At 46.6% G+C, this 13,073-nt stretch overlaps 1 protein-coding gene across 2 annotated transcripts in view; it reads left to right on the forward strand.

Moving 5' to 3' along the window:
• The first annotated feature begins 2,534 nt into the window (after window positions 1–2,534).
• The window catches only part of LOC119772721 (inactive dipeptidyl peptidase 10-like), a 56,245-nt gene continuing 45,706 nt past the window's right edge, over window positions 2,535–13,073 (forward strand). Inside the window, exon 1 of one of the 2 annotated variants that reach the window (XM_038269272.1) lies at window positions 2,535–2,700. In XM_038269272.1, coding sequence (XP_038125200.1) covers window positions 2,644–2,700 — 57 coding nt within the window. In that variant the 5' untranslated portion in view covers window positions 2,535–2,643. The remainder of the gene's footprint in view (window positions 2,701–13,073) is intronic. The other variant, XM_038269271.1, reaches the window with a different exon arrangement.

A 13,073-nucleotide genomic window follows, 5' to 3' on the forward strand; every position in this document is an offset into this window, starting at 1 on the left:
TTGCCCAGTCATGTTCTCTGTTAATTTCCTTCATTACTAAGATGGCAGTTCAGATGAAGGATAGTTGAAGACACAATCTGCTTTGTATCTTTGGTTTAGTTCGCCATCCACTGTTTTTTGTGTTCTGTGTGCGTCCAAGGATATGTAAGTAAATTACTGACATTATTATTTACAGATAGATGTGTATTTTTATTATATTTTTGATGATAGTTGGTAATTGTAATTATGATGTCCAGCCAGCCACATGGCAATGCTAATTAGGTTTATTTTCTGCTTTTTTCTGTTTGTAGAACCACACACACACACTCTGTATCTGCTTTAAACCCACCAGTATACAAATATTGTATGGATCTTCTTTGATGGTGAATAAACCACAACATTTTGGACATCAAGCATTTTGACTAATGCTTCACAGCGATAACCATTCCCACAACCAGTTTTAATTGAAATATTAGAATCCCTCATTACAACGTTAGAGATTGAACTAACAGATTCTAACAGATATGAACAGATATGAACTTCCAGCTGGCTGGGAATTAAAAATAACAGTTATTCACAACACCGCTATAGTTCTGCTGCTATAGGCTTAGACTGCCGGAGGACATAGGGACCCCTTTTTCTTCATTCTGCTGATTCAGTTGATTTAGAATGAGTAAGAATCCCATCCAGCCAAACGATAGAAGCCATGTCATCTGTATGATGTTTCTTATTTTCAATAAATCAGAATATTTAATAAATAATAAATTATTTTATTGCTTTGAAAAAGGATTAACCCGTTAGAGAAATGCAGTATTTTAATTGTACATAAACTTAATTTTCAGAAGTTTTAATGTTTCCGGAACAGTGAGGCTGATCATATTTCTTTGGATAAAATGATCAGTGAAACCTTTTCTCTCCAGTTATCTTCATCTGCCAGGAATATTAGTTTCACCTAAAACATTTAATCAGGTTTAAAAGTGATTTTCTCCCTGAGCTGCAGCTGTTCTCTGTTTGGAGACAAATATCTGCTGAAAGAGAACCGAGGAAGAAGCCTGAGGCTGCAGGAAGGATCTCTGCTCATGTCCCATCTGCTGCTGCTGGCATCTAGCTCTACGTCTGAAGGACAGAATCTCCTCTCTCACCTCCACCTTTCACGCATCGGAAGATCTGCTGCTCCATGGAAGCAGAAGGACTCTTTGAAGGGAAGAAGGCTCTGAAAGGGATTTTATTTATTGATGCTCAGAAAGAAGAACCTGGAAACGCCACAGGAAACAGCTTCTGTCAGCGAAGGTGGGATGAAACAAAGAACCGAAACATCCAGGAAGAGCATCAACAGGGGCCAACAGGGGCCGGGATAGGGGCCAGGACAGGGGCCAGAACAGGGGCCAGGTTAGGGGCCAGAACAGGGGCCAGGACAGGGGCCAGGACAGGGGCCAGAACAGGGGCCAGAACAGGGGCCAAGACAGGGGCCAAGACAGGGGCCAGGACAGGGGCCAAGACAGGGGCCAGGACAGGGGCCAGGACAGAGGCCAGGACAGGGGCCAGGACAGGGGCCAGAACAAGGGCCAGAACAGGGGCCAAGACAGGGGCCAAGACAGGGGCCAGGACAGGGGCCAAGACAGGGGCCAGGACAGGGGCCAGGACAGGGGCCAGGACAGGGGCCAGAACAGGGGCCAAGACAGGGGCCAGGACAGGGGCCAAGACAGGGGCCAGGACAGGGGCCAGGACAGGGGCCAGGACAGAGGCCGGGATAGGGGCCAGGACAGGGGCCAGAACAGGGGCCAGGTTAGGGGCCAGAACAGGGGCCAGGACAGGGGCCAGGACAGGGGCCAGAACAAGGGCCAGAACAGGGGCCAAGACAGGGGCCAAGACAGGGGCCAGGACAGGGGCCAGGACAGGGGCCAGGACAGGGGCCAGAACAGGGGCCAAGACAGGGGCCAGGACAGGGGCCAAGACAGGGGCCAGGACAGGGGCCAGGACAGGGGCCAGGACAGAGGCCAGGACAGGGGCCAGGACAGGGGCCAGAACAAGGGCCAGAACAGGGGCCAAGACAGGGGCCAAGACAGGGGCCAGGACAGGGGCCAAGACAGGGGCCAGGACAGGGGCCAGGACAGGGGCCAGAACAGAGGCCAGGACAGGGGCCAGGACAGGGGCCAGAACAAGGGCCAGAACAGGGGCCAAGACAGGGGCCAGGGGCCCTGTCAAATAAAATATTTTTCTTCATTTAGTTCCAACTAAACGGCTGTTTCATGCTGACTGCTTCCTGCTAAACAAGGAAACGTTTATCTGACTGGAAACTCGGCTGAAGAACAAAGAATAAAACTGAAGCTGGTGATTCTACTGCAGCTGATCTACGTTAGTAACCTCCCAATCTAATTGGTCTATTTCTACCTTTTGTGTAAATCTAATAATTATTGCTACTATTATTATTGTTTTGTGGCGCTGCTGTCATTTGTTTCTGCTTATATAATCTCTTGATTCCCTGAGCGCCTGGTTCTGTGGAGGTTAATCTTCCATCAGCTGGAGGAACAGCTGGCGCAGCAGGCTGCACAGTCAGAGCGCTTCATTGGCTGCAGCCAGATAAAAAAAAACAGGCGTGCAGGAGAGAGGAGGCAGAACATCCTGCTGCTTCACTCCCAGCAGAGGAGCCACGCTGTCGGAGCCATGAACCAGAGCGCAGGAGCCGTGCAGCACACCCGGAGGTTCTCCGTGGACGAGAAGGTAAGCTGCTGCTGCTGCTGCTGCTGCAGGTTCTCCCCAAAGTCACAGAAACTTTCAGCAAAGTTCGGAGCTTTGTGATGGAGCTGCAGGAACAGCGTCTGAGAAGGTTCTGCTGGTTCTCCTCAATCATGGGACAGAACATCACGCTGTGGAACATCTTCTCTGAGTGAATCCTGCTTCAATGATTCATGGGATCCTGCAAACACTGACAGGGAGAAACTTTTAATATCGAGCCGTTTCTGTTCCGCCTCACTGGAGGTTTAAGGTTAGATGGACTGGAAGTTCTGAAGGTGGAGAACATTAGTGGATCAGAAGGTCTCTGTGGGACATGGAGGCTGGTCAGAGGTGGATGCATTTGGAGGAAAACCTGTGACTGGATGGAGGTTCACCTTCATGCAGGAGAACCAGCTTGGAGGGCCTAGTCAAAGTAACATGATAAATGTTCTGTTCTTATAAACACTCTTTGCTTTCAGTCAGTCCCTGATGGTGGTGAGCTACATGGCAGCCACAGCTGCCCTGGGGCCTGACAGATGTTCTCCATCCAGTCTGAGCTGAAGACCTCCTATAAAACAGACCTTTAGTCTGGAGATGAACCTCTGAGGGTCGGTCCCATTCAGGGTTCTGGTTGGTGGTGGAGCTTCTTCTGATGCATCATGTCCTGTTTCTGGTTCCATCTTAGAAACATCAGTTTGACTCAGAGGAGAGGGCCCCGGGCCCCGCGGCGGCTCCCGGGGCCCGACAGATGTTCCAACCCGTCCCTGCAGAGGCGGTGCTTACGGAGAACGTCTCTGATGCCTCCAGCGGGACCACCCCCTCATTTAAAAGCTTTGCAGCAGTAACTGAACATCGCTCAGGGAGGGCGTGACCTTCTCCTGTCAGTCTGCAGTCAGCGGGGAGCCCATCTCTTTGCCCCGCCCCCTCCAGTGGCTGACCAATCAGCAATCAATGAGCCAACCAGTAGCCTGACCAGCTGCCATCGTCAGAAACTTTAAACTCTGAGGATACAGAAAAACTCCATGAAGTTGTGAAACAGTTTAGAAACGGTTGACTCTACAGATGCAGCATCTATTTGGTAAAATCTACCTGTGGTCAGCCTGTTAGCGGAAGCATTTCTTAATCACATGACTGTGATTAAGAAATTTTTCTGTACAAATGTGGTAAAAAAAAAAATATTTTAGGGTGATTAAAGGATTTATTTTCCAACTGAAGTAATTGCTCAGGCTGTTTTTTTTATTTACATAGTTGCAGAACCTGCTGTTACATCTGAGCAGTTCATTCTACGATCTGGACTGGAAACCACCAGAGATGTTGATGCAGGACGTTCCCAGTGTGAACGCCATCCAGTTCCCTGGAAAAATAAAAAATAAAAAAGAAAACTTAAGGATTTTTGTTTTGCTCTTTTCTGTAGAGATCATCAGGCATGCTGAGCTAAATGTGGCCTTTCTTTAACCTGCTGTATATCAGCCAGTGCCTAACATTCATCCCTTCCATTCTGGGAGGTAGGATAGGTTCGATTCTCTGCCCTCTGAATCTGCTGGAAGTTCATTTCCCGTCTCAAGGAAAGACCCCAGTGGGCCTCAGCAGATGGCCGCTCACACTGAGCCTGGTTCTGCTGGAGGTTTCTTCCTGTTCAAAGGGAGTTTTTCCTCTCCACTGTCGCTACAAGCATGCTTAGTGTGAGGGATTGCTGAAGAGTCAATGAGTCGATGCAATCAGCTGGTTTTCCGTAGATAGAAAACTTTGAATCAATCTGACTGGATGATCTGGTTGAACTGTAAAGTGCCTTGAGATGACATGTGTTGTGAATTTGGCGCTATATAAATAAACTGAATTGAATTGATTTCCTTTTTGCCGTTAAACGTACCACATTCACTCCATCAGCGCAGGATCATAGAAATTATCCGTCTCTGACACACTAAGCTCAGACTCTGCGATCGGGCAGAAAGCGCCTCCACCTGCATGATGACACCAGAGGCCAGAGGGACCCTGGACCCTCCAGCCTTTGGTGTCATCTTCCCTTTTTATGTCTTTTTCCTGAAAACCTGACATTCTTAGTTTGCAGAGAAACTAACTTTTAAAGTTGCAGCCCGCCGTTTACCCTGGTCAGACCATTTGGACCATTGGCCCCTTACCCCCACCCCCCCCTGTCGTTGGACGTTCCTACCTGCCCCCCTCAGATAATGGAGCCTAAAACCGGCCCTACGGCCCATCTGTAGGGGGCGCTGTGTCCCACCTTAGTTTACAGGTATTCTGGGTGGTCTGTTCATGAATCTGGTTCGAATCTGGTTCAACTCTGGTTTGTATCTGGTTCAACTCTGGTTTGAATCTGGTTCTACTCTGGTTTGTATCTGGTTCGACTCTGGTTTGAATCTGGTTCGACTCTGGTTCAAATCTGGTTCGAATCTGGTCTGACTCTGGTTCGAATCTGGTTCGACTCTGATTCGACTCTGGTTCAACTCTGGTTCGACTCTGGTTTGGATCTGGTTCAACTCTAGTTTGAATCTGGTGCGACTCTGGTTTTAATCTGCTTCGACTCTGGTTTAAATCTGCTTCGACTCTGGTTTGTACCTGGTTTGACTCTGGTTTGAATCTGGTTCGACTCTGGTTCAAATCTGGTTCGAATCTGGTTCGACTCTGGTTTGACTCTGGTTCGACTCTGGTTTGAATCTGGTTCAACTCTGGTTTGGATCTGGTTCAACTCTGGTTCGAATCTGGTTCGACTCTGGTTTGAATCTCGTTCAACTCTGGTTCGACTCTGGTTCGACTCTGGTTTGGATCTGGTTTGGATCTGGTTTGAATCTGGTTCGACTCTGGTTTAAATCTGCTTCGACTCTGGTTTAAATCTGCTTCGACTCTGGTTTGTATCTGGTTCTACTCTGGTTTGAATCTGGTTCGACTCTGGTTCAAATCTGGTTCGAATCTGGTTCGACTGGTTCGACTCTGGTTTGAATCTGGTTCAAATCTGGTTCGACTCTGGTTCAACTCTGGTTTGAATCTGGTTCGACTCTGGTTTAAATCTGCTTCGACTCTGGTTCGAATCTGGTTCCACTCTGGTTGGACTCTGGTTTATTGTCTCTCTGTTTCTTCATACCTGAAATCAAAAGATTACCATGATGCAGAATCCTGAGGCAGGAGGATTTGAGGAGCAGAGCTAATTTATTTTGACCTGTTTCACAGATTGAGATCCTGGTGAGAAAAACCAAAGTCAATTCATGAAGGAGACGCTGTAGGAACAGTGCCCACTCCTTTTGACGAACCGGTTCAGGGTCCAAAGGACCGGGGCCCGCTCAGGTGGTCCAGGTGCTGTTCATGCTTTAGCTTGCTGCTCTCAGTGTAAATCTGGGTCAGATGAACCACAGCCAGAAGGGATGTGATGGAAGCTGCCTGGATTCAGACATAAATAAAACCAACTGCCGCTCAGAAGCACAGATGAACCTTAAATAATGCTCCAAAGTCCTGCAAAGGCTGACAGCTGCATGGAAACCTATAGTTCTGATGATCCAGTGAGAAGAATGGCCGCCGACTCATCAGAGGAAATAATCCGAATCCCTGCTGGAAAAATCTGGAAAAACATTTCCATGCTTGACTAAAGCACAACAACAACTGAATGAAAGGTGAAGAAACAGATTAAGGAGGTTTACTCAGTGGGGTGATGCTGCCCCCTGCTGGATGAGAATAATAATTATATTTTTGCTACTTTAAACAGAATTTAACACTGAAATAAAATGAGGTTTTTAGGCATCCATGATAAACATTGATTTTTTTAATAAAATATTAAATATTTCAAATCGTTTGGTTTATAGATAATTTCCTGATTCCCATATTTTCTCAAACCCCTGAACTGATGGTTTGTTCTTTTCTTTCTTTTTTCTGTCTTAATGTTGGCAGTGGGCTTTAGGCTGCCCTGCAAGGCTTTAAACCTGGGTTTAACCGGAGACTAAGCCATTCTCAAGCACAGATCAAGGAGCTCATTTTGAGCCTGGATCCAGATTTATTGTTGATTCTGTTCATGGTGGAGAATCCTGCTTCACAGCAGCAGGTTGAGCCAAACATCCTCTAAATGTGCAGGGTCATCTTTGAGCACGCCATTTCACTTTTCTTTCACCAGTTCACAGCAGTTCTTCCAGCAGTCCACACTTTCTCTGCTCTCTTTTTCTCATGGTCTTCTCCTTCTTTCCCATCGCCCGGCTTGCCACAGGTTTGCCTGCTGTGTCTAAAAGTAGCAGCAGCAGCAACCCAGACTGACAGCTCATTGGCTCATTTGGATCACGTGCAGCCTGGAGCCGGACGCTCCCCAGGGCTTTACCGTATTAACAGGAGAAGAGGAGCAAGAGAAGGTTTTTTTTCCTTGGTAACTATGAACCAGTTACTTAGGAACCAAATATTTAGGAACCAGTTATCGAGGATTCAGTTACCAAGTAACCAGTTACCTTACAACCAGTTAACTGGGAACCAGTTAACTAGGAACCATTTAACTAGGAACAAGTTAACTGGGAACCAGTTAACTAGGAACCATTTAACTAGGAACCATTTAACTAGGAACCAGTTAACTAGGAACCAGTTACCCTAACTGCTGTCACAGGAAGGGGAACGCTGCCAACGCTGTACCTTCCAGCAAGGAAGGTACAGCGATTGCAGCATCATCCTGCGGGAGGGACTGGTTCACTTCACACATCAGAGATTCAACAACAGGAAAAAAAAGTAGGAAAGTTGTTTTACTGTTTTTCTCTCACTAACGGTTTCCAAGACTATGAAGGAGGGAACTTCCTCTGTGATCCAGAACCATCAGCCAGAAGTTCCCACCCAGACAGGGTTAGCTAACAGTCGGTTAGCTTAGCAACATTAGCTGCAGACATCAGGAAGTATTTCTCAGCTTTAAGGGATTCAGTTTGTTTCTAACTTGCTGTGAGGTTTTTGTTCTGTTCTCCTGAGAAAACTTCCCCATCAGTTCAGCATTAATATCCAGCAGATAAAGTCCTGGAGCAGGAGGGAGGATGCTTCGCCTCCTGGCTGCTGACTTTCATCATAGTTTCTCCCTGAAACACAAAGATCCCCCCCCCCCCCTCCTCTCCCCAGGTGCATTCATTCCTCTGCATCATGCAAACCTATTGAACACAGCAGGAAACAGCGAATCAGGAAAGAGCGTTTTGCCTGGTTTATTTATAAATGTCACCCATCAGTGATGGAAGCTCTGTTCACACCTGAGAGAAATGTCAGAGGAAAGCTGTGCTGCAGGGCATTAACCTTCAAGGCCGCTCGCATTCAGCCTCACGCTGTCTGATGGGAGAGGCAGGTGGGAACTGGGAACTCCCAGTTAGTCCTCAGGGATGTTGGTGGGAGATTGGAACCATTAAAATAAGTCCTTAGATCATCAGCGTTATTCTTTCCTGATCGCAAAACGTGACGGGAAAACATTTCCTGGTTCAATTCATTTATTGTTCCTTTATTTATATTCATACATTTTCCATCTATGATACAAAATACATATTTAGATTTCCAGTTTAGGCATTTCAACCAAAATATATCCTTTATTTCACTATTTTACTGATGTTTAATACATAACAGTAATAAATATGCCATAAACCTAAGATTAAAAACCACTTAACCTCTTACACCCTAAGGGGGTATAAATAAATTTCTGCCTGACAAAAACACACAAAAGTAAATAACTTATAGCCTCAAAGCTATTAGATTTAAGAAGAAACTTTTGGTACGTCTGTAAAGGTAAGATGTCATAGAATGGTGTTCTGGTGTCAGCACCATTGTAGCTTTGACCCTGCCTGAAATATTAGGGACAAAATACAAAATATTTTGCATTTTTTGAACCTCGCCAAAATTTTCTTTGAAATAAACAATGCAAAACACTACCAAAATATTATGTATAGCACAAAAAAGTAGTACAGACTTTCAAATCTAAATGTTGTGTAAAAATATACAAAATGTGGACTCAATCAGATGAATCATATTTATTTTAGAATGGTATTAGTGAGAAATTTCTTAGGCGGAGAGGCCATTTTGGCACATTTATCCATAAATGTCACCAAACTGCAAAATGTGTTTTTTACATCAATACTGGGGGTTTGGTAAAGTTACGAGGTCATGTAGCAGCTGGACCCGCCGGCGGGTCCGTAGGGTTCTAGAGGTTAAAGTCTATCAGCTGCAGTTTGTTCAGTGAATCTTCCATCATAACCAGCTGTAGTTCCTAACCTGACCACTAGATGGGAGCAAAGACTTCTAACAGCGACTTTTATTCAGCATAGATCAGAGTTTTCTGGGTTTTTTGTTCCATAACATGGATCCAAACCGGGTCAGACTCATCCAGGTTCAGCTCCTTCACCGGCAGAAGGACCTGAAAGGAAAACACTTTTTCCTTTCTAGTTTTAGAAGCTCTATGTGAGAGATAAGGTCTGATTGACCTGATGTGGAGCCCTGAGGAATCCTAAACTGGGAGAAGCTGGGGAGGATGATGATCTGTGAGATACGACTGCATCTCAGTCACAACCAGCATGTTCAGAACCAGAACCAGAACCGGACGGCAGAGAAAGAGGCAGGAGAACCGAGTTTATTGAAAAGAACAAAACCAGACAGAGTTTACTAGATCTAGGGTCACTTTGGGGACTGAGGGTCATTTTTAAAGCAGAAAAGGTATTTTTCTTGTTTCTGGCACCGAATCAGAATATTAAAGGTCCCTGAGGTGCGACTGAATAATGAACCAACTTAGTTTAACTTTCAGAATTCAAATATTGGATTCCTCAAATCCGCAAACAGCCTCTTTAATTCTGGAAATACGGAGAAAACAGCTTTTTTTAATGACGGATATTAAGCTTTAAGCCAGGGCGGATTTAGGAAATCTGGGGCCCTAGGAAGAGACAGGCAGGGGCCCCTCTGAATGGAGAAACAACACATAAACAGTCCCATTCTCCAGATGTAGAAATGTTATTAGAATAGACATCCATTATCTGTTCTAGGTTGTGTCCCTCTCTTCTTGTCCCTTTTCTTCTTGTTTTCCTCTCTATGTTTTGTACTCAGCTGACTTTTCATGCTGTCTCTAAAGGAATGAAAGATTTTTTCCAAGCACTAAGCTCACTTAGCTGATTGCTCCTTCCTGTGTTTCCAAAAAGGCCAAAGTAAATAACCCAGTCCTTCTTTTCACTGTAGACAAGCCATGATCTGCTTCTCTGTTCTCCATTTTTCATTTGGATGAAATAATAGCTGCATGAATCATGACAGCAGACAAGATAGAGGAGAGCAGGAGGCGGGGTTACCAATCTACTCGCTCTGGAGAGCAGAGTTCGCTGCTTTTAGATGTTGTCTCCAAAGTCTCCAGTAGCAGAAAAAAGTCTCTAGATTTGGCGCTAGGAGCTTTTTAGAAATCAAAGTGCTAGAGGGGTCTGAAAAGTGGCTAAATATAGCGACTAAAGCGCTAAGTTGGCAACACTGCTCTTTGCATGGTTTGTTTTCAAATGGTTTGCTGCTGTCTGTTTGGACCTTTCTGAACATGTGCAGCAAATGGACTGATCCAATATGGTGGACACTGAAGGGGGGGCTGAGACACACTTAATATTATCAGCGTTCTGATGGCATTTTAAACAAAGGATTTTAATCAAAAACATAATTAATGTGCAGAAATAAGGAATAGTTGTATTAACCATACATGGAGACAGGAACTTGGGGCCCCTGGCAGCTGCCTAGTAGCTGCCTAGTATTGCCTAATGGTGAATCTTCGCCTGATTTAAGCTTCTTTAGTTTGAGGTCATCAGGAGGAAATGAGCTCCAGACAGAATCTTGAAAGATTCCAGAATTGTTCCGCTTTAGAAAATGGATGTTTTTCTATTTTAAATGATTCAATTCCGATTCAATTCCGGGCTCATTTCCGGGGAGAGTGGGCCTCCGCCAGGGCTGCCCTTTGTCACCGATTCTGTTCATTACCTTCATGGACAGAATTTCTAGGCGCAGCCAAGGTGTTGAGGGGATCCGTTTTGGTGGCCTTAGGATTGCGTCTCTGCTTTTCGCAGATGATGTGGTCCTGTTGGCTTCATCAGGTCGTGATCTGCAGCTCTCGCTGGATCGGTTCGCAGCCGAGTGTGAAGCGGCTGGGATGGGGATCAGTGCCTCCAAATCCGAGGCCATGGTCTTGAGCCGGAAACGGGTAAAGTGCCTTCTCTGGGTCAGGGGGGGTGTCCTGCCCCAAGTGGAGGAGTTTAAGTATCTTGGGATCTTGTTCACGAATGAGGGAAGAAGGGAGCGGGAGATGGACAGGCGGATTGGTGCAGCGTCTGCCCTGAAGCGGGCGCTGTACCGGTCCGTCGTGGTGAAAAGAGAGCTGAGTCAAAAAGCGAAGCTCTGGATTTACCGGTCGATCTACGTTCCTACCCTCATCTATGGTCATGAACTCTGGGTCATGACCGAAAGAACGAGATCGCGGATACAAGCGGCCGAAATGGGTTTCCTCCGTAGGGTGGCTGGGCTCTCCCTTAGAGATAGGGTGAGAAGCTCGGTCATCCGGGAGGGACTCGGAGTAGAGCCGCTGCTCCTCCACGTCGAGAGGAGCCAGTTGAGGTGGCTTGGGCATCTGTTTAGGATGCCTCCTGGACGCCTCCCTGGTGAGGTGTTCCGGGCACGTCCCACCGGGGGGAGGCCCCGGGGAAGACCCAGGACACGCTGGAGAGACTATGTTTCTCGGCTGGCCTGGGAACGCCTTGGGGTTCCTCCTGAAGAGCTGGAAGAAGTGGCTGGGGAGAGGGAAGTCTGGGCCTCCCTTCTTAAGCTGCTGCCCCCGCGACCCGACCCCGGATAAGCGGAGGAAGATGGATGGATGGATGGATGATTCAAACACAGATGTTGAATATTTGATGAAAACATCTGCATGCAGCTTTCTACGCTGCGTGTCTGCATTCCTGTCTATCCCTCATTAAACCTGTTTTATCTGATGCTGTCAGCTGAACGGATCCCACACAGGCTGAGCTGTCATGGCCCCCAGGCGTGTCTCATGAATCATATCTGCAGCAGCAGACTCCGGACCTGGATTTAGGTCACAGTCTAAACCGGTAATACTGCAGTGCCCCCAGCAGGGGGCAGTCTCCCTTTCGCTCTAAATGCAGCAGGTAATGTTAGTTTAAAGACATAACCAGCAGCAACCGTTCAGAAGCAGCTAATTTAGATCCTTGTGGTTTAATCTGAGTCTGAATGTTTCTGTTAATCCGCCTGAAGAAAAGACAGAAGAAGCCGTTTCTCTTTGACATGCAGAATGTTTCTATAAGATGATGGCCGCCTCTATCTGCTGCTGGAGAGTTTAAATCCATGGAGGGAGATATGACAGGCTGCATCCAGGCTATCTATGAATGCATCCAGTGGCTCCATGCGCATCATAATCCAGCACAATCTGATAGGAATACCAACCTGCAGGGAGAGAGAATAAACTCCTGCTCCCAGGAGGAGAGGAGCTCTTTCTCCTTCTTCTCCATCAACAAACACCTGGTGGAGTTCAGCAATGAGGAGGCATGCAGGGATTGTAGGAACGCCCCCCTATTATTCTGCCTCCCTCCCTTTCCGTGTTAAAGCAAACCCTTAATGAGCAGCAGATGAACCCAGATGGACCAGGACCAGTTGATGCTAATAGCAGCAGCCATTAAACATCCATATTAATCGACCGAACGCTGATTACAGCAGAGCCCAGTTCAGGTTTGCAGCTGCAGGCTGAGCAGGAAAATCTACTTTGGTTTTTCTCAACGAGGAGCCGAATGTCGCTAAATGAAAAGAGAAAACCTGGAAATTAATTCTCCCAGTTCCAGGTTCTCTGCTTCGTTCCTCCAGGAAACGCAGGGAATTTTCTGCTGCTTCTTTTTAACCATTGAATATATTTTTCACTTCATTTTGATTCTTGTTGCTTTGATCAGTTTCTGCTCGGCTTTATAAGAAAACTTGGTCTTCTCTGGTCCGTTTGGTCTGCTTAGCTTGGCCCGGTTTGGCCCAGTTTGGCTGGGTATAGCCAAGTTTGGCCCAGTTTGGCTCATATTGGCCCAGTTTGGCTCATTTTGGCCCAGTTTGGCTCATTTTTGCAAATTTTGGCCCAGTTTGGCTGGGTATAGCCAAGTTTGGCCCAGTTTGGCTCATATTGGCCCAGTTTGGCTCATTTTGGCCCAGTTTGGCTCATTTTTGCAAATTTTGGCCCAGTTTGGCCAGGTATAGCTGAGTTTGGCCCAGCTTGGCTCATTTTGACCCAGTTTGGCCCAGTTTGGGCCAGGTTTGGGCTCTGGGATGTAACCTCTGCTGATCCTGGATGCTCCATGCTTCTCTCCTCAGAAATCTCTGGTCATGTTTGGAAGAGCCGCAGGTTTTCAGCTTCTCTTTCTGCAAACGTCGTTTCTTTAGCT

Source organism: Cyprinodon tularosa, unplaced genomic scaffold, assembly GCF_016077235.1.
Source record: "Cyprinodon tularosa strain WSP-4 unplaced genomic scaffold, ASM1607723v1 ctg727, whole genome shotgun sequence".
Taxonomy (NCBI): Eukaryota; Metazoa; Chordata; class Actinopteri; order Cyprinodontiformes; family Cyprinodontidae; genus Cyprinodon; species Cyprinodon tularosa.